At 38.0% G+C, this 21,733-nt stretch overlaps 1 protein-coding gene across 1 annotated transcript in view; it reads right to left on the bottom strand.

Annotated features, from left to right (window-relative positions):
• Positions 1-21,733, bottom strand: part of IL1RAPL2 (interleukin 1 receptor accessory protein like 2) — a 1,497,587-nt gene that overhangs the window by 694,894 nt on the left and 780,960 nt on the right. The window contains exon 4 of the mRNA XM_004710023.2: positions 13,119-13,305. Within this exon, the coding sequence (XP_004710080.1) occupies positions 13,119-13,305 (187 nt within the window). The remainder of the gene's footprint in view (positions 1-13,118; positions 13,306-21,733) is intronic.

Here is a 21,733-nt window from a genome sequence, read left to right as displayed (position 1 = left end):
GCATATTATGTTATTCTACCTCTGTGACATTCTGTAAAAATTCCCAACTATAGGAACATGAAACATGAGTTTTTACTGAAGACTGGTGATGAGAGAAGGGGGCATGCATAAACTTGGGGTAATAGAAGTAGTCTATATCATCATTGTGATATGTGTATTTGTATATTCATCAAATTAGACATAAAACAAGGATATATTATGCTACTTGTAAATTATACTGAATAACATTACTTAAAATAATACACACAGCAAAAACAATTATCTCTAATTTCGTAATTAGAGTCTGATATGCCTTAGGTAAGTAACTATAAGAAGGGACTTAGAAAAACTTATGGAAAATTTGTGTTCTGTTTTCATTTCATTTTGCCATGAGCCTCTTGAAGTCCCCTCCCAATTCTTGCTTCCTAAACTGTTTCCAATGTTGCAACTCACATCAAGTAAGGTCTTCAGTCACTAAATTTTTATAACACATGTAGGTTATATGTCAGACAGTCGAGCTGTTGGGTAAGCATTGGACTGCCAGCCACAAGCCACTCTGTGGGGGAAATTTCTACTCCCATAAAAATTTACAGCACTGGAAACTCTATCCAGTGGTCAACATGATTACTTGTAGTTACTTAACCGCATTAATGTAGTACAATGACCAGATTCCAGGTCCACAGTGTTTCTTACATCTATTACATAATCATTTTTACCACGTTAATCCACCCTTTTAATAATTTACAATCGGTAAGGATCCCTTTCCCACTTCTAATGCTATGTCTATGAACAAAAGCAATGAGAAATGGATCTTAAATCTAGAGTCAAGACTTGGTTTCCGGGCACACCAAACTGAAGCCATGGGATTTGCAGCTCATTTCTACTGAACTAAAGGGAAAATTCTTCTGATAAGATCAAAGATTCATAATGGAATATAATTTTATGGTTACAAGCAGAAGTGCTATTAATTTAATTATATTTCCAAATAAGATTAAACATCACCAATCATTTAGGGGAAAGATATTACTTTTTTTTTTACAAAGATGCATTGATCATTTGAGCTATGGTATTATAAGGTCTTCAGTAACCTTTTTATTCCCCTCCTAATGAAAATTGTCAGAATGCATAGCAAGATAAATCAATGCAAAGCTGATGTCATTGGAAGTTTAACTAATTGAAATGACTGGTGACATTTAGAAATGGCTATTCCTGAACTATTATTTTGGAAGATGCAATTAACTCTTTATGATCTGCGTGGAATATTTTTCAAATATGGTATGATTCAAGTGGTTAGTCATTAATTTATATTAATATTTTAATAAACCATCATCTCTCCTCCACAACCATTAAAATTAAATTTTACCTTTACCATATGCTTATTTTAGCAAAGTCCATTTCTGGCTTCTCTGTCTGTTCTACTGATTTATGCATTATTTCCTAAACTTATTATTTTAAATTCTGCTGCTTTGTATAATGGATTGCATATAGTAATTAACTTCCCTCTAATGAGTGTTTTTTTCCCCAATATTTCCTTGGCAATTGTGGCACATTCATATAACCTTAGGAATTTTATAATAATTTTGTCCGGTTCCCCCCAAAATGATGTTCTTGTAAAGTTCATTAAATATCCATGTAAATTTTGCCCAAGAAACATTGACTTCTTTCATCTATGAAGTCTTTCCATGAAAAACATGTTCTATGACTCCATTAATTTAGACCATATTTTATGTCCTTCAGTAGAATTATATTTATGTAAATCTCTTCCCATCCTTGCTTGATGTATTCCAATGTGTTTTATGCTTGCTAAACTATTTTCTTTTTCCTTGTACATATTTAACTGATCATTGCTACCAAAAATGGCTATTGAATTTTTGTCTATTTTAATTAAGCTACCATAACCAATTATCTCAGTCCAATTTTCTTTAATGTTGATATTGGATTTACTAGATATTAAATAATATCAACTGAAAATTATAAAGTACATTCAATTGTAATGTTTTATTGCATCAATATTATTTATTGCATTAAATAATAGTAATAACACAGTGTATCCTGTAAGGATATGATTATGGTACCATTGTGACTAAAAAATAAAAAAAGGAATACCCATCAGTAGAAGGATGGATGAATAAAATATTCCCACCCTCTCAACTATTATGGTAGCTTTCAAAAAACTGAACAATATTATTGACAGTGGGTTGGTCATAAATGTCTGTGTGTGATGGGGAATGCTGATGAGTAATATGTGTAGTATGTTCCGATTTTTTTTAAGATAAAGAAGAAATGTATGTGCACAGGTATGTAAGCTATGTATGTAAATTACAGATAGACGGTTTATCACAAAGTGTTTGCATGGAGGAAAGTGTGTAAAGATATCAAGGACAGGCAATATTACTGAATTCAGATGGTGAAATGGTGCGAGAAAAAGAAAGACAACTAACATTATACTCCTTTATATTGTTTGATTTGTCACTATGGTTATAGTCCTTGTATATGTATGTTGTTGCGACAGGTAGGTTTATTGTGCCAACCTGGCCAATAGGAACATGTAGGATTAATAAGGTCACAGTTTGATGGGAGGGCAAAGAGATAAATGGCTCAGTAAGGCCTGCCCCTCTCTCTCTTGCTCTCTGATGATCGGACGAGCATGCAGCTGCTTTAGCTAGTTCTCTGCCACAACTTGTGAGCTACACTACCTATCGGACAGCAAACCCATGGATCATGTTGCTAAAGCTTGAAGTTCCGTTGAGACATGCTTTGCCACGCTGTGGTATATACATCACTTGAGCTTGAGGCTGTCGGATCCTGTCATCTTGCATTGCTTGAGTCCAATTTCCCATCAGGGCCTGCTTCTCTAAGCTCCTGAGCTGGGGACTCTTGGTGACTGTCCTACTGTTTACTGCCTGTGGCCGAACTGCCTACATTACCCTAGGGAAGACTCAGCTGTTTGCTTCCCTGACCTTGGACCCAGCAACCCTCCTGAGTTGAAGGACTTCCAGTATACTAACTGTTCCTCCAAAGTGAGTTGAACTGAGTCCTCTGTACTGCTGTCTATACTAATTAGCTGTTATATTCCTTCATGCTGTATATATCTATCCATATATATAGAAAATCATAAATGTCCTGGTTTTGTTTCTCTAGAGGACCCTAACACAGTTGTTGTTGTTGTTGTTGTTAGGTGCCATTGAGCTATCTCCGATCCCTCACCACCCTTTGTAAAACAGAATGAAACACTGTTTGGTCCTGTGCTATTTTCAGAATTGTTCTTGTGTTTGGACCCATTGATACAGCCACTGTGTCAAAACAACTTGTTAAAGGTCTTCCTATTTTTCACTGCACCATTAGTTTACTAAGCATGATAACATTCTCTAGGGAAGTGGTTCTCAACCTTCCTAATGCCATGACCCTTTAATACCGTTCCTCATGTTGTGGTGACCCCCCCAACCATAAAATTATTTTTGTTGCTACTTCATCACTGTAATTTTGCTACTGTTATGAATTGTGCAACGTCTGTGAAAGGGTCGTTTGACCTCCAAAGGGGTCGCGACCCACAGGTTGAGAACTACTAGTCATACTTCTTCCCAGACAGGTTTGTTTGCTCTTTTGACAGTCCATGATATTTTTCACTAGCACCATACTTCAAATGCATGACCAAAGCCATGGTATTTTCAATTACTCATATTCTTGTAAAATTGGACAATTAGTAAGGAAGATCAAAGGAGAATCAATGCATTTGAATCATATATGCATAGCTAACCTATAATTACTTTTGGGGGGGAAGGGTTCAGAAATTTTTGGAAAACTCAGTAAAAATCAAACGAGAGAGAGTAATTTCTCAAAAAACAGAATATAGAACTACCCTGTGACACAGAACTTGCAATACTCTGTATTTACCCCAAAGTACTGAAAGCAAGAATGCAAACAGAAACAAGTACACAATGCTCTTTGTCCTACTGTTCACAATAGGCAAAAACTGCAAACAGCCAAAATGATCATCAAAAGATAAACAAATTGTGGTACACAGACACAAAGAAACATAAGGAGAAATGAAGTCTTGATACATGATAAAACACAATTTGATGTAGACAGGGACTGGTTTTGTCACCATGGTAGTGCACCTGCTCCCTCAGCCATCTCAGTGCACCAGTTTTTGGCAAAAAACAGCAGGTCTCTCTTGCCCTACACTCCTGACTCACCTGATATCGCTCTATGTGACTTTTTTTTTGTTTCTGTGAATGAATGAAGAGGGACATGAAAGGATAGTGATTTGAAAGCATAGAAGTGAAGAAAAAATGAGAGAGATACTAATAACCATCCAAACAGATGAATTTGAAAAATGTTTCCAAGAATGGAATCGCGGATTTGACAAATGTATTAAGTGTAATGGAGAGTACTTTGAAGGTGATAAGCTTGTTTTGTAAAGAATATTAAAAACATAGCTTTGAAAACAAATCCGTTTGGGGGGTTAACCCCTCATATGAGGATAAGGAAAAAAGTGTTTTTACAAGAGCATAGTAAATTTAATATATCTAAATGTGAAGCTCTTGTTTCTCCACATATACTTCTGAAGGTGTTGTTTATTTCTCTTTAACTCTTTACTGAAGAACTTAATGATATTTGTTTAACCCCACACCAAAACAGCAGTTTTGCAACCTGGAAGAACTCAAACCACACTCCTTTTGGTGAGCAATATGAAGATTTGAAGGGCAGGATCAGGACTGTAGGGTCGGTATGGTGAAGTTTCCCAACAATTTCCTCATACAGCAGCCTTTGCTACCCTTGAAGAATGAGCAGGTGCATTTTCATGATAGGGGAAAAAACATAACAAAACAAAAAACCATTCCTTAGTGAAAATGTCCTGGCTTTTTCTTATCAATGCCCTTTTCAATTCTCTTAAAACTTCTTCATAATAAGCCCTCATGATCATCCTGTGTCATTCAAGAAAGCATATCGAGATTACCCCTTTTGATTTCCAAAACAACAGTCACTGTAACCTTGAAGCTGCCTTGAATTTTATTGGTCCAGCAGATCCCGTTCAATATCACTTTTTTAATTGGTTAATTTTTGTTGTTGTTTAGGAAGCACTAGAGAGACAAAGACAGTATATGACTGAGAGAACTTGTCTGCAAACATCCACTGACCACAGAGACATGTTTAATCGACTTTTGTTTGGAATAACCCCAGGCATGTATGAACGGAAATCCCAGGAGCAATACATTTGGAATTACCTTTGTATAGACACCCTGATATGCTCCTCAGCCCAACATAAGTCAGGTGGGGACCGAAACAGACAGATCCCTCTGAGGAGTCTATTCATTCTCCTCACTGTGCCATATTATCATTTGTAGGTATTCTATAATATGAAAAGTATTTGGAAAAACTGAAGTCCACTATTATGTACTGTGAAAATATTAAGTAATCTTACTTAGTTTCAAAGTTTTTTCACAAAGACTCTCATGTTTATCTATGGCAAAAATTGGAGGTATGATGGCTACCCTATACTTGATATGAAGATTATTTTGATGGAAAGTTGGGTCTGTTCTTTTGACGTTTTAATATATTTAGCCTCTTCCTAGAACATCGAAAGTAAGTTCTTTATTTATCTATCTCCCCCCACAAGAAGATGGGAATGTATTTATTTTGATCATTGCACTATCCCTACTTCTTGGGATGGCAAACTAGTGTCCAAATGAATTAAATAATTTGCATAGAATTATTCGTTATCCTTCAACCCATATCTTATATAATCCATGGAAGACCACTGAAACTGAGGTTGTTGCGGGGGGTAAAAAAAAGAAGATGGAGATCCAAATTTGACCTCATTAACACTGAGCTTTTACCAACTGAGGTAATAAATCATGTCAATTAGTGTTGTACCATGAAATTAACGTTTATATTTCCACTATTGATGTACTATTACAGTTGAGCGGGTGTCTGGCTTAGAAGTGAGATAAAAGAACTCTCAATTCCGTGGCAATATTGGTTTTACTTAGTTCATCAAGGAGAAGAATCTTTGACTCATTTCTAAAATTCTTCTAAAAACATTGTGATTGAATAGTCTGTTGCAATAACTAGCTCCCCGGTTTATGTAGTGTCAGGAGAAACTGTCAGAAGTGTAGTCTCTTTCTTCACCTCCTTAGGTTAACTGATGGAATTCAGATAGAGTAAGTACAGACCGCTTCCCCATACCTCTTTGCACTCCAAGGATCACCCAAGCTGGCTAACTATGTGGTCTTTATGAACATGCCCTAGTGCTACCTGATCCAGCTGCACCTTCCTATTCAGATATAACTACATACCGGCAATGGAATGATAGACCTCAGAGGCCTACCATAACATTTTTCAAAAAGTTGTTAAATCTGAAACAGGTGAGATGAATACAAAAGTAATAACGAGGGTGGAAAACTCATGGATGGATTTTGAAAAATCATTTAAAGATTGTGTATATTAAAAAAAAACTGGCAGGAAAAGGATCATCCAATACATATATTTTTATCTGTTAAAACACTAGAGATAGGCATCAAACTCAAAATAATAAAAATAACAGACATACTGGTAAAGTGTAGATTGGTGGAACACCCCAAGACTATGGCTCTTAAATCACTCTTCGGGTCTGGATATGAATTCATCCCCTAGCTCAACTTTCAGGCAAACAATAGACAGGTGTATAAGGAGAAGAATAACTAAAGGGAGGTGTAGAGGCAGTGAATTATTTAATGTGAGTCTTCTATCCAGGCTCTCTAATTCCCACCCCAACACCTTTTGTATAGTGGGTCTTATAAGCAGGTGAGGGAAAATATTGATAGGAGTCACCTGAGTATTTGTGACCAGGATTCCCCAGAGAGCTTCCTGCCATATAAAAAATGAGCCCTTTGATAAGTAGGAGGAGCAATCTCATCACCAGTAGGAGCCAGAATGGGAACACAACCACTGGACCCAATATTCCTGTGCAGTGGACCTCCTGGATCCAGAAAAGAGCTGTAACATTAGAGGAGCAGAAGCAGAAGCACGATCCAGAGCATGGAACAGTGATGGCCTTCCCAACTCACAGAACAAGTAAAGTTGTTTACTTTGTGGAGTCCATCTGTGTACTTAACTGGGGACACTGGGCTTGATGACCCATAGAAGTGGAGCTCAGTGTCTTCTGGCTGAGGCTTCCTGGAGTGGGGTGCCATTGGGTACTTAATTCTGGGAGCTGGCTTTGCTGACCTACGGAGCTTGAGCTGAATGCCTTAGGGTTGAAGCTTCCAGCTGAATGATATGCCCCTTCAGACATTAAGCTAAATCAAAATAACGTTGGAACACATCCTGATGAACTATCCTGAGCATTTCTCACTGACATTACAACTTAACTTCCTTAACAAACTCTGGAAACATGAATTTTTCTGTGAGTTCTATGTAGCCATTGCAATGGCTATTAGAACTCAGAAAGTAACAGAGAACATTAATTAAGACATTTCAGGAGGTATGTACACCTTAACAGGGGTCCTCAAACTTTTTAAACAGGGAACCAGTTCACTGTCCCTCAGACCTGTTGGAGGGCCAGACTACAGTTTAAAAAAAACTATGAACAAATTCTTATGTACACTGCACATATCTTATTTTGAAGTAAAAAAAGAAATGGGGCAAAAACACCTGGCAGGCTGGATAAATGTCCTCGGCGGGCCGCATGTGGCTTGCAGGCAGTAGTTTGAGGTTGCCTGCCTTAGAATAATCAACAATTTGAGATTAAAAGGACAGCATTTACCTCAGTACAATATTCAGAAGAGTAAGATTATGATTTATCAATTATAAAATATTGTAGAAATAATCAATATTATCCAGGAAGAACTTGGAAAATCCCTTTCAAGAAAGATTAGCATTCCCCAAGGAATAAATGACTTTAGTGTGTATAATGCTAAGTGGTCTAAAGATGTTAGATGAGAATAATGAATGGTTGAATAGAAGAATAAGAAAGTGAGAGAGGAGGGACCAGACTTCAACCTGGTGCTCTAAAAGGTGAATGCAGCATACCAGCATGAAGCAGGGAACCAGTAGAGAGGTCTGAGGGGTAGGGCCCAACCCCAACTATGTGGACAGCCGCCCCTCACCCCAGAAGAATTTACTTCAGAGGATAGGACTGAAGCTACAGCTCAGGGAGAGGGGCACATCTGATCAGAGCATATGGGAGCAAATGAAGGGGTGAAGAAGAGAGAGTGGAGCACATCCTGGCTCACCAAGCCTTGAGGATGATATTCCTGCTCAGAGCAGCCAATGCACAGAGAGAACCATATGGCCGGCCCCACTATGAAATACCACATTCCTCACTGCCCCATAGTTCCCTATAGGGGACAACACTGGAGACACAGTGTGGGAAATGCGTCCGATCTGACCCCACCACACAGAAGCAAAACCCTAAGGGCATGCAACAGAACAGCAAGGGGAGCAGAGCAAGGAAGTCGCGAGGGAGTACCAAAAATAGACTTAGGAGCCCGGGCATGGCACCCCATCAGACTCAACTGGAAAACACTCCTAAAGGTCAATGAACAGACCTTGAATTATTTACAGGCTTTTCTCTCTTTTTTTTGTCTTTGTTGTTGTTGTTGTTTGCTTTTGTTTTCTTTTGTTGCTTTGGCTCTGTCTTGTTTATATGTGCATATTATTATCTCTACAGGTCTATCTAGATAGGATAGGCTGGATAAACAATCTGGAGGAGAAAACAACGGAACTGATGGTTATGGGGTGATATGAGAGAGGGGGAGATGGGGGAAAGGAAGTGGTGTTAACAAACCCAGGGACAAGGGAACAACAAGTTATCCGGGATCAGTGGTGTGATAGGGTTGTAAGAGGCCTGGTAGGGGTTGATCAAGGGCAATATAACTGAGAGGAATTACTGAAACCTGAATGAAGGCTAAGCATGACAGTGGGACAAGATGAAATAAAAGGAAATAGAGGAAAGAACTAGGAGGCAATGGGCATTTAAAGAGGTCGAAATGCAGGCACGTACAAATAGAGCTATATTTATATATGATGATGGGGAAATAGATCTACGTGTATATATTTATAGGTTTAGTATTAAGGTAGCAGATGGACATTGGGCCTCCACTTAAGTACTCCCTCAATGCAAGAACATTTTGTTCTATTAAACTGGCATTCCATGATGGTCACCTTCCTGACACGATCACTGAAGAAGCAAATGTGGTGAAGAAAGGTGATGGTGCCTAGCTATCAAAAGATATAGCACCTGGGGTCGTAAAGGCTTGAAGGTAAACAAGCGGCCAACTAGCTCAGAAGCAACAAAGCCCACATAGAAGAATCACACCAGCCTGTGTGATCACGCGGTGTTGAAGGGATCAGGTATCAGGCATCAAATAAAAAAATTCATATCATTGTGAATGAGGGGGAGTGGAGAGGGGAGACCCAAAGCGCATCTGTTGTCAACTGGACATCCCCTTATAGAAGGGTCCTGGGGAGGAGAGAGCCAGTCAGGGTGCAGTGTAGCAACTATGAAACATACAACTTTCCTCTAGTTCTTTAATGCTTCCTCCTCCCAAATATCATGATCCCAATTCTACCTTACAAATCCAGCTAGACCAGAGCATGTACACTGGTACAGATAAAAGCTGGAAACACAGGAAATTCTGGACACATGAACCCTTCAGGACAAGTGGTGACAGGGGCAATACCACGAGGGTAGAGGGAAGGTGAGGTAGAAAGGGGGAACAGATTACAAGCATCTACGTATAACCCTCTCCCTGGGGGACAGACAACAGAGGAGTGGGTGAAGGGGAATGTCGGACAGTGTAAGACATGACAAAATAATAACAATTTATAAATTATCAAGGATTCATGATGGGCTGAGTGGGAGGGAGGGGAAAAATGAGGAGCTGATACCAAGGGCTCAAGCAGAAAGCAAATGTTTGAGAATGATGATGACAACAAATGTACAAATGTGCTTGACACAGTGGATGTATGTATGGATTATAATAAGAGTATGAGCCCCCAGTAAAATGATTTTTTTTAAAAAGAAAAATGTGAGAGAGGAGAAGATCCATGAGGAGGTTTGTGACCTGGAGTTTGCTCCTCACTGTTAACCTCCCCTCGCTGACACTTAGCACATTACAGGAGAGGGATGCCATTAAGAAAATAGACCTGGGAGTCAGACTGCCTTGAAATCAAAAGCTGGCTTTGTTAGCAGAATGACTATGGGCAATTTTCTACATTTCTTTAAGTCTCAGTTTTTTTCACTATCATGTGAGAATAGTGCCCATTGCATTGAGAGTTCAATAAAATAATGTATAGAAAACAGCAAAGCACAGTTACTGACACATAGTAGTTCTTTAATAAATATTAATAATGAGGTTGACGAGAGCATGAAAGCCCCCCCCCTAAATTATACAAACTCTATATTAGTGTGCATAAGGAACCCTGGTGGCACTGAGAGTTAGGTTTGGGGCCGCAAACACATGATTAGTCGTTCAAACCCACCAGCCTCTTGGCAGGAGAAAGATCAAGCTGTCAGCTCTCATCAAGATTTATAGTCTCTGAAATCCTCTACGAGGTCATTATGAGTTGAAACAGACTTGATGGCAGTAGGTTTTGTTTGGGTTTTATGTTTGTGCATATAATATGTCCTGTATTGTCACTATACCACTTCGTTACCCACACTCCCAAATCACTGCCATCCAGTCAATACTGACTCATAGGAACCCCCTCTGGGTTTCTGAGACTGTAACTGCTTATGAGAGTAGAAAGCCCATCTTTTTCTTGCAGAACTGCTGCTGGTTTCGAACTGTTGACTATGAAGATAGTAGCACAGTGCGTAACCACTACACTACCAAGGTTTCTATACGATTTCATTAAGAGGGGGAAAAAATGGGAGAACAATTCTAAAGATGTATATCGAGTTCAGAAAATAAGTAGCCCTTGGTGCTATAGTGAATTAAGGGATGGTTTGAGAACTGATAAGTTGGCAGTTTGAACCCACAAACTGCTCAGAGGAAGAAAGAAGAGGCAGTACATTTCCATAAAGATTATAGCCACAGAAACGTTATTCCACTCTGTTCTATAGGTTAATGATGAGTCAACAATAGACTCTGTGGCAGCGAGTGTAGTTAGGATTTTGATTTCACAGCATGCCTTTTGTGGTTATTGGTAAGTCTCCCCTCAAGAGTGAAAATGGCTTCCAAATTGAAATTAAAGTACATGGCAGCTGTAGGAAATATAGTTCAGACCATAGATTCCCAAACTTATTTGCCTACTATCTCCTTTTCAGGAAAAATAAATAAATAGCTCAGTACCACCCCACCCTACCCCCAAGCAATTACAATTTTTGTACTATAGCCTATAATCCGGGATAAATTGTAGGTATCTGCTTTTGAAGCCCGCTGGATAGTTCCAGTGTTGCCTAGGAGACTATTGTTCATTTTGGGAAACCCTGGTTCAGACTTTCGCAGGAACCAAGGCTCACTTTTTATGACAGATGTTTGACACCAATAATGCACAGAGCACCTATTTAGAAAGTTTCATTGGTCACCTCAAGCTAGCACACATAAAACTGTACAATTGTGGCTCAGAACTGCCAATAAGGTACTCAGTGTGGTTATAGGAACATGGACCTCCACGGTAGTAAGCAAAATATCATAGACAGAAAGCTTTGTGTGTATTCTCTCTTTTCTTACCTAGATCCATTTGCCACACTTTTAATGTTATTTTTAAACTTTTCCTCCTCTATTCCAGGGAAGGAAACCAAAGTTGTATAGTGGTTATGCATTGGGCATTACATAAAGTCAGTAATTGAAGGCAACGACCACTCTGCAGGAGAAAGACGGGGCTTTCTATCCAGTAAAGAGTTACAATATCAGAAAATTACAAGGGGCAGTTCTACCATTCTATAGGGTCGCTATAAGTTGGAAGTCACTGGATGGCAATGAGCTTGGTTTGGTTTTAGAGTTCAGTGAAGCTGAACACAATTGATGCTATCATCTCATCTCCTTTTGCCCTTGGTGTCTATCTGTTTGGCTTCTTCTAAGAGGTTGGTGGAGACATGGGAGATTGAAAAGGTGGAGTTAAACAGTGATTCTCAACCCGTGGGTCGTGACCCCTTTGGGAGTCGAACGACCCTTTTACAGAGGTCGTCTGATTCATAACAGTAGCAAAATTACAGTTATGAAGTAGCAATGAAAATAATGTTATGGTTGGAGGGGTCACCACAACATGAGGAACTGTGTTAAAGGGTCACGGCATTAGTAAGGCTGAGAATCACTGAGTTAAGAGGAGTTAGGATATTTATCTCAACTACCACTCTTCTATCTGCCAGAGGTTAACAGGGGTTTTGATGCTCTAAGTCCATCATTCCTGACATTACCCTGCTCCTGATGGCCCATTTTCACTCTATTCAAGTTCTAGGCACACTGCTCCCTCCCCTGCTAAGTCTCAATCTCATTAACTGTCTTGAGTGGATTCCAACTCACAGTGACCCTATAGGACAGAGTAGAACTGGCCCTGTAGGTCTATACCACAGTAGAAATCCTTGTTGTTCTCCTTGACCTTACCAGTAGCAGCCCAAGGTCTCACCACTAGGCACCAGGGCTTGGTGCCCTTAACCCTACTCACACCACTCTAAATAGTCCCTTACTCAGTTTTCTTCTGTTCAGTATTTTGTTGGTCTTGTTTCAACTAAATTTAACCTTAGCACATCCTGTTCTTTGCCTTTTTATCTCCATTACATTTACATCAGTGGCTGTCATAATGCTGACTGCAATAACTTTGTCATTCTTTGCCAATACTACTACTTGTAACGACCGACCTTTACTTCTAAAAATTTATGCTCCCAAATTATGTCTTTCATGTCCTATTTTAATCATCACCCTTCTTCCCACTTTTTCTCAAGCGTTTGGATGGAGGGATATTTTGTTTATTTTTAACACTTGGGTTAGTTGACACCTAATTCTGAGACACCTGACAAAAAATCATGAAACTCAGATGTGTATAGGGGACAAAACTCCAAATTCTTTAGTTGTGGATCTGTTGATTCTTCTGAGTGGCATATATAATAAAATAAAGAAAGCTAAAAATGAGAATCCTCTATTTTCTTAACCCCAAGTCACCTATTGACTGGGGGAAAAATAAAAAAGGCATTTGGCAGCATGCTGAGTTACCTTGTACCACACAACAGCAGGCTCTTGATCAGACTTTTTAAAGTCATCCATGTCTGGGCAGGAGATCTCCTTTCTTTTAGTAACTTCGGATTTTTCTAAATAGCGGATCCTGCTATTGTAGCACAGACCTGATTCATTCTCTGCCACAGTCAAGGACATTGACACCTTCATGCAGTATGTTGAGTTTCTGAAAGAACAGAAAAATAGAAAAATAGCTTTATTTGGAAGTTACAACTTGGTACACCATATATTTCAAGCGTATTGACTTTACCATTGACTTGCCGAGAAATCACAAACAACATCAAGACAACACAGAGCCTGTTCTCTACTTCGATAGGAAGCCATGAAACAAAATGCTAAATGTGGACATCTTTGACTATGAGATAGTTACATAGAGAAAATGTAACCAAGATGGATAGGCTTCTTTCCCTATGGTTGAAATTGCTCTACGTTGATAATCTGATTATGAAAATCTATGAGAAAGTCTCTGTATAGCCAGCGCTATAACAATTTATGTTCTGCGCCTGTGGCCAGTCCCTTAACAGGAATTCCAGGGGTTGTTTTATATTTGCTTTAAATTTCTAAGCCAATATTTCTTTTTACAGGTTCCATCCCCCCAGAAAATCAGCATGCAGATGATCCCTAAGAACTTAGGAAGTATGTTAAGGTCCTTACCAAAATGGCTCACCCATAAAATCTGGTATCCTATAAAGAACAAGTTTTAGCAGAGTGTAATCAGTCTAGCTTCATTTTATCTATCAACACTAGTATTATTATGAAAGAATTTCAACATTGATAAGGCCACTTCAGAAGTTGGGCATCAATTAGTTAACTCATTACCAAATTGTATTTATGAAATGAAATTCTACTTTTATTTCCATTTATACTCCATATTTTCCATATTCTCTCCTATACTTACCCTACACTACTTCATCTTAATATTCCCTACCCTACCCTACCCTACCCAGAAGATATCAACTAGTCTAAAATATTGTAGAGTGTGAGGAAAAAAACTAGAAATAACCTGGAAATACTAGGAAGAAAGTCAACTGAATATTTTTGGTGGGCATATTTAACCTTACTTTATAGAAGACTTTCCAGGACTATATTAGCTCCAAACATTAAAAGACATTGACAGTCATAAAGACAAGGTCTCTAGCCCTAACCCTAACAATCTTAACAGATGGGATTAGCATACCAACCAATAATTTTAATTTGGCTCCTAATGATGATTACTATTTATATTACTTAGTACTCATTCCCCGAAAGTTCCAAATATGGTAGAAAGTATGAGAAACACAAGAATGTGCATGGTTGTTATCCATTTATTTTACAAACTAAGTTAATAAAACTCTCATACTTAAGTTTCTACTAAAGTTAATTACTCACAAGCACTCTTGATTATGCTCATGCTATTGGCTATTGTTATTTGAGAATGATGCTATCAAAGTACTCTCATTTTGATACGCAGATGCAATTTAATTACACAATAAAATTATGAAATTATACTTTTCTATTTTCCTTAATCTGGGTTCTCAGAATCTGAAAGGGGTAAGATATGGCCACCTGATGTACAAATGATAGAAACTTTCAAAATTCTGTCAGATGTTGGGCAATATCCTTAAAAGTCATGAAATTAAAGAGGGTTTAAATATATTTATATATTCTAAGGGGAAAAAAAGGTAAAGTTTGGCTTGATCAATTAAGTTCTTCCTGATCCCATGGTTAATATTCAGTGCTAGACATGTTCATGTTTCTTTGCATCATAAAAAAATCAACTCTGACTTATAGTGACCCTATATAGGGAATCTGAAGCAGACAGCCTCATCCTTATCCCGTTGAGCAGCTAGTGGGTTTGAATCATGAGCCTTTAGGTTAGCAGTCCAACACTTACCCTATAGCTCCACCAGGCCTCCTTTTACATCCTACAGGCCTGATGCAATCCAACTCTTTGTAACGCTCCCCTCTTCACCTGTGGTCTTTGAACACTGGCGTTTTCTTCACCCACTGAGCGCACCAAGCCTGTTCCAGCCAGGGCCGTGGCATTTGCACTTCCATATGCCCAGACAGTACATCTCCCAGGTCTTCTAAAGACTCTTCTTTTAAAAGTGAGTATTTATTTGTATCGGCATATAATTCACATATCATTCAATGCAATGTTTCAATCATATTAGGAAGAGTTGTGCAATCATCACCACAACCATTTTAGAACATTTTCTCCTATCTTGTAATTATTGTTGTTATTTCCCCATTACCTCCCAAAATCCCCTGCCATGCCTCTAGGTAATTACTAATCCAGTTACTGAATCTATACATTTACCTATCTTAGATTGCAGATACCAAGAAACATATAAAAGAAAAAATAAATAGAAATCCCAACAACAATGACAAAATGAAAACAGAAAAACCTCAATTGAAAAGAAAGCAGAAAATATGAAAAACTGGAACTAATTTAAAATGGATCAAAGGGGAGATAAAATGATCAGGTGTTACAATTTGACGTAACTGCAAATGCCTTCATTTAGCTTGCAATGGTTTCTGTCTGAAAGCAAGGCTATTCACATCCCTAGACTTCAGTCAGAGGGCATTCATTGGAGACTTAATCCACTTAAGGGCCCTGAAGATGGATTTTGGGCTTCCACTGCCATCTACAGTAAAGACTCTTTTATTGATCAAGTAAAATGTTCAAGTATAAGTCATGTTACTTCATCTGATATACCTTCTCTTATTTCTGGGCCTAAAGTGACCAACTCCCCATCTATTTCATATCCTAACTCTTTAATTTTCCATAATTTGTTTATTTTCCAAATGTAAGCACATGAGTGAGAGGACTTAAATATTCATTTCAACTACTCTATACCCATGGTACCAGTACTGTGAATTGATGGTAGGTGCTCAGAATATGCTAGTTGACAAGATGAATAGGCATTTGCACACTAGCAAACACATCCTCGCTGCTGTACTTTTGCCTCAATTCTATATGGTATCAAGCCTAGCATTCTACAATTTCATGTAAATGGCTGGTCATATTTCACACAACCCTGGTGGCTATGTGTTGGGTTGCTAAGTCCAAAAGTCAGCAGTTCATAATCAATAACTCTGAGAAACAAATATGGGCTTTCTACTGCTGCAAAGAGTTACAGCTTTGCAAACTCATAGGGGCAGTTCTACCCTGTCCTATAGGGTCACTTAGAGTGAGCATCAACTCAATGACAGGGACTGTAGCTTTTGGTTTGGCATTCATATGGCCCAGAATAGTTTTCAGGTTCCCTAGAACTACCATTAGGAGAAGGATTATTCAAGTGTTTTACATCAAGTTATTGGCAAAGAATCAAATAAATGGATTAAAATTTAAAGACAATGACAATGGGGGCAGAGCTTAGGATGTAGGAAAGATCAATGATCATAGATTTTAAAAGGGAGAATGCAGCAGAAAAACAATAATCTCTGCTGGATATCCAAAGTGTTCTGAATGATGCATAATGTTATGACCTTTGGTCATATCTGCTCGACAGTGCTTATCCATTCAAGTTAAAAGGACTTACTTATTAAACCTCTTCCCATTGGTTTATTATAGTTCCAGAGACAGAGAGCTGTTGACCAGCTGTATCCCTTTTATACCTCCCCAAATTAACTCACTACCATCAATTCAATTCTGACTCCTAGCAATCCTATTGGGTTCAATAAAGAAAAAAGTACGTCGAAGGAGTAATGCCCTAAAACAGTGGGTGACACCACAGTGGATTATGGATTAAAGAACAAAAGATTTTAATTTCCAGGACAGCATCGAGGTTTGTTGTTGTTGTTGTTGTTGTTTTGTTTTTAATGAAAAGGAGGCAGTAGGCCAAAAAGTTGGGACCTAAGAATCTAAAAGAAATTCACTAGCACAAATATGTTTAGTATTGGGTATAAAACAAAGTAGAAAAATAAAAAAGGCCAGTATGATATAGTGGTTTGTTAACAAGGTGCTAGCTTTGAACAGACACCACCCACACACATACCCTGGGTTCAACTACTCTGGGCTAGTTTTCTAACCTCTTTGATTCTCAATTTCTTCATTTGAAAAATGATTAAGAAGCTCTTCTTGGCGATTCATCTGCGATGGAAAGGAGTTCACTTCATTACACAACCATGAGAAAAATTATTTTATCATTTTTGAGTTGGGATGATTATAAGATCTCACCTCTCCAGACTATGGTGAGAGTTAAATAGTATGTACAAAAATCTAAAGCAGTACTTGACATGGTAGGTATTCAATAATTTTAGCTAGAATTGTTAGTATTGCTAGCATTTATTGTTACCTGTATATTTAGAAAATGACATAAATGATCATGTTACATATAACATTTATATATAGATAAATAATTTATATAAACTATAATAATCATGCCCTGGTGGCATAGTGGTTATGAGTTGTGCCACAAACCACAAGATCAGCAGTTCAAAACATCCAGCTGTGCTCTAGGAGAAAGATGAGAATTTCTATTACCCTAAAGAGTTACAGTCTAAGGAGCCCACAGGGGCAGTTCTACCCTGTCCTACAGGGTCACCAGGAGTCAGAATCAACTCCATGGCAGTGATTTGGAGTTTGAGGTTTTGTTTGTTCTTTAACACATATCATACAATTCAATAGTTCAATCATATCAAGACGAGTTGTTTTGATCATGACCATGAACAATCACCAATATATATAAATATATACTGGCCAGCATACTGACCAGTAATTTGTTAAGATATGCTGGGGTAAGAATGCTACTTGATAGGAAAGAGTCTGGAAGAGATGTTTGTCAAGAGGCTTAGTACTAGTTGGTCTTATACGTGTGAAAGTATCAGAGAAATAAATTGGCTATGACCAAAAAAAAAGTGAATCAAGAAAAAGTAGCTAATACAGGAAAGAACTTCGAAGTATGAAGAGCACGAGGTACTAAGCAAAAACAGAACATGGGAGATCAAACAGTTAGTAACAGTTAGTAAGCAAATACCTTCTATCTTATAGCCTGAAACTACGGCAAGGTTTCTAGGGACAAAAGATATTAGATGGCCCTATGTGTTCAATCCTCAGTATCCCAAAGTACTATGTTGTCCACGGTGATTGTATGAACTTCCATTGACTCGGGATGGGAATGGCTGGGGACAGGTTGAAGAAGAAAGTGTTTCCTTACTCCCCAATAAAAACTGCTCCAAGGACAGGGCCCTGCATGCATTCTCTCTCACTCATGTGAATGGCTAATGACAGTTGGCTTGTTACCCCATGAACAAGCACTAGCATAAAGTGGTTGATGATGACCAGGGTCTCTGGAATGCAAACACAAGGCCAAGTGTGAGTCTTACTGCCATCATGGCTAACGTAGGGGATGTTTGATCAAGGCTGCCTAACAATCTGAGACTCAGGTTGATTTTTATTAATTCTGTAATCTAGCCCTGGCATAGTTCCTGCTAACAATCTTGCATTATTTAGATTTTATTTTGAAAAATGCCTCAGGCCAGTTCTATTTAAAGTGTTTCCTACAACTGGGACCTAAAAATGTTACTTTTCTTTCATTAGGTACAATTAGAGCTATGCAAGGTTGAGGAAGCAGACTGACGAGTGTGCAACAATAGGGTCTCCCTCTTTCTCTTCACCTCTCTCTCTGTCTCACACACACACACACACACACACACACACACACACACACACTCACCCTTAAGAGGACAAGAAGCACATTCAGGTTCGATGTGAACAAAGAACCCTGGCAATGAAATTGCTGAAACTCCTTCAGTTACATGTATTTATAGTCTCCAGTGTACATTCATATTTTACTTGATTCTACCAAAAACCCAGAATAAATGGACAGGATAAATATTATCTACTTATTTCAAAGGACAAATAACTTGGACAAGGTCTTATAGATTAGAATGGATTAGAACCAAATTTTCTCAACCATGAACATCAGGCTCTTTTACTAGAAAACTCTCAGAACGTGATGCTAACATGGGTTAACAGCCAAACAAACTCTTGGTTATCATCCATACCAATTTGAGGAAGCTGACAGAAAATCACCTGTGAAGAACAGTCATCCAAAAATGATGTAGCTAATAGGCACAGCACAGAATACAAACATTTGTAAGTCAACTTGGTTTTCTAATATAAAAGTTCGATACTAATTAGTTTAAATTATACTTTATATGATTTTTCAGAGATATTTCCAAGGGAAGATGTGGAGCAATCTTCGTTCTTTGCAGGCAAAAGCAAGACTTGGATTTTAAACATTCATGTAAAAGGTATACCTCCCTAACTCCTAGTTACAAAACATACGCATATACTATAAAGTCTAAAGTTTTGTTTCAGAATTTGAGTTCATGTAAATATGTTGGATCACCAGGACTACTTCAAATAAAAGAATTACATCAATTACAAAGCTTTTTCTTACCTTAAAGAAGAAGCCTTATATAAAATGCCTCAGGAGATAATTGAAACTTTTCTAAGTGGTTTTGATGGTAGGGACCTCTTACCTTCACTTCAAAATACTTCCCTTGAAAATTCCAGAGCCATATATTGACTAGTAAACGAAAATTTCACTTTCTGACAATTTTGAAATGTGAGTTGACTGCTATAGATAACTATCAATTAAGCAATCTACCATTTTTGAAAGAGTGCACTCCCCAAAATGGTAAACCCGTATTGCAACCCTTTCAAGGAAAGGAAAAAAATAAATAGAGCAACAGGCTCTCAAGCCCTTTGATGAAATTGCAGTTCTCAAGAATTATTAGAAAAGTAACTAAATTATTTTAGGGAAAATACTTTTGACCTTTTTGGAACAAGGGGCAGATATAACTAACTACATGTAAGTACAAATATGTATCATTAATGCTTGTAAACAACAAAAGGGTCCAGAATCCTAATCAATTTATTAATATTATCATTCTATGAAAAATGTCCACAATCTTTCAACTCACTCCAAAGACAATTCCTGAACCTTCGCTGTCTGCCTTGCTGTTATGTTCATTTCAAAGTAGGTTTCACGGGTTCCTTTTTTTGAAAATAAAAATCCTTTTTGCTTGTTTTAAACAATAAGGAAATATCCCTATTCCTGGGCTAGTATGTGGGTCTTTCAAAAGGCTCATGAAAAAACTAAACTAAAAGGTAATTCATATTTTTTCCACGAACTTTCTAGAGCCCCCTCATAGACTTGTGAAGGGTTCAAGGTTTTGTTCATTGGTTGACTGGTTTTAACCAATAATTGCCCCTATCTAGGATGATTTCTCTAGCTAATAGCAATTTCAATGTAATTGGTTTTAAGTCCATATACATTTTTATTTATCAAGTGGAAAGCTGAACCAAAAATGTTGGATTAATTAACTGAGAATACTTTATTAATTACTCATCTCTCCCGCTAACACAAACATTTTAATCTTTGGCATAACGCTGATAATTTCTTAGGATTACTAACCTGCTGGCAGTTACTTTATGCCCATAAAGGGCTCAGTCTCAGAAACCCACAAGGGCAGGTCTATCCTGTCCTACAGGGTTCTGATGAGTTTAAATCGACTCAGTAGCAGTAGTTTGCTTTTGGTTTTTATTCAAACATAATTTATTTATGATTCAAGATGTAGTAAGAGGAAAGATTGACCTAAGGATTTCAATTGAACTGGAATTACTAGCTCATTGCTTGAGAAGATGGATTCTGGAGTCAGGAGATATGTCAAGGGCATGGCACGCAACTTCTTGAAACAGTTGATAGATGAAACATTGGCTTTCCTTCAGTTCTTGCTAATATAGCAGAAGATCCATCTAAAAGCTATGTGAAATTAAGAGATTTTTTGCTTGGGAAGCTTTGTCAAGATCGCCCTGTTTTGGAGGGGAAAACAGTGCAAGGATTCAAAGAAGATATGGCACTACAGGCAGAAAAGAAGTTCAAAATTAATAAACAACATACAGAAGCTATAGAGTGGATATTAAAAGCAGGCTGATTAGTTCCTATCAGAAAAAGCAGAGCGACCCTGTTAAGATGAGAAAATGCCTCAAACCAGAAGAACTGACAAATCAGATGAACCAAATAGAAATAAGGATGCAACATGAACAACTGGAAGAGAGATTTCAGGAACTCGTGGAAGATTACCAACCTGTCAATGATCAACTTGCTGGAGAATGAAGATACAAATCTCTGTACAAAGTGCTATGAAAAATCCCATGATGACTTTAATTTTAATACCTTGTGACATTTTATTTACATTAAAAGTTATCATTAGTTGCATATTTTCTTTTGGAGAGATTGTATATTTTACAATACTATTTAGAATCTATGAGTTTATATCCCATTGAAAAGGTAAAGCTTCTGAAATACGACTGCGATTGCTTCCCCTCTTAAACAGTTTAAGCATGTGACTTACACATGGCGGCATTTTTTCTGGTACACATAGTAATTATAGACCAGTGGTTCTCAACCTTCCTAAAGCCGTGACCCTTTAATACAGTTCCTCATGTTGTGGTGACCCCCTAACCATAAAATTATTTTCATTGCTACTTCATTACTGTAATTTTGCTACTGGTATGAATTGGGAGACCCCTGTGAAAGGGTTGTTCGACCCCCAAAGGGGTCGCAACCCACAGGTTGAGATCTGCTGTTACAGACTGT

This window comes from Echinops telfairi, unplaced genomic scaffold, assembly GCF_000313985.2.
Source record: "Echinops telfairi isolate 266 unplaced genomic scaffold, ASM31398v2 ScPeMD7_7427;HRSCAF=8465, whole genome shotgun sequence".
Classification (NCBI taxonomy): Eukaryota; Metazoa; Chordata; class Mammalia; order Afrosoricida; family Tenrecidae; genus Echinops; species Echinops telfairi.
The sequence above is the reverse complement of the archived record's forward strand: the minus strand, read 5'-3'. Positions and strand labels throughout refer to the sequence as shown.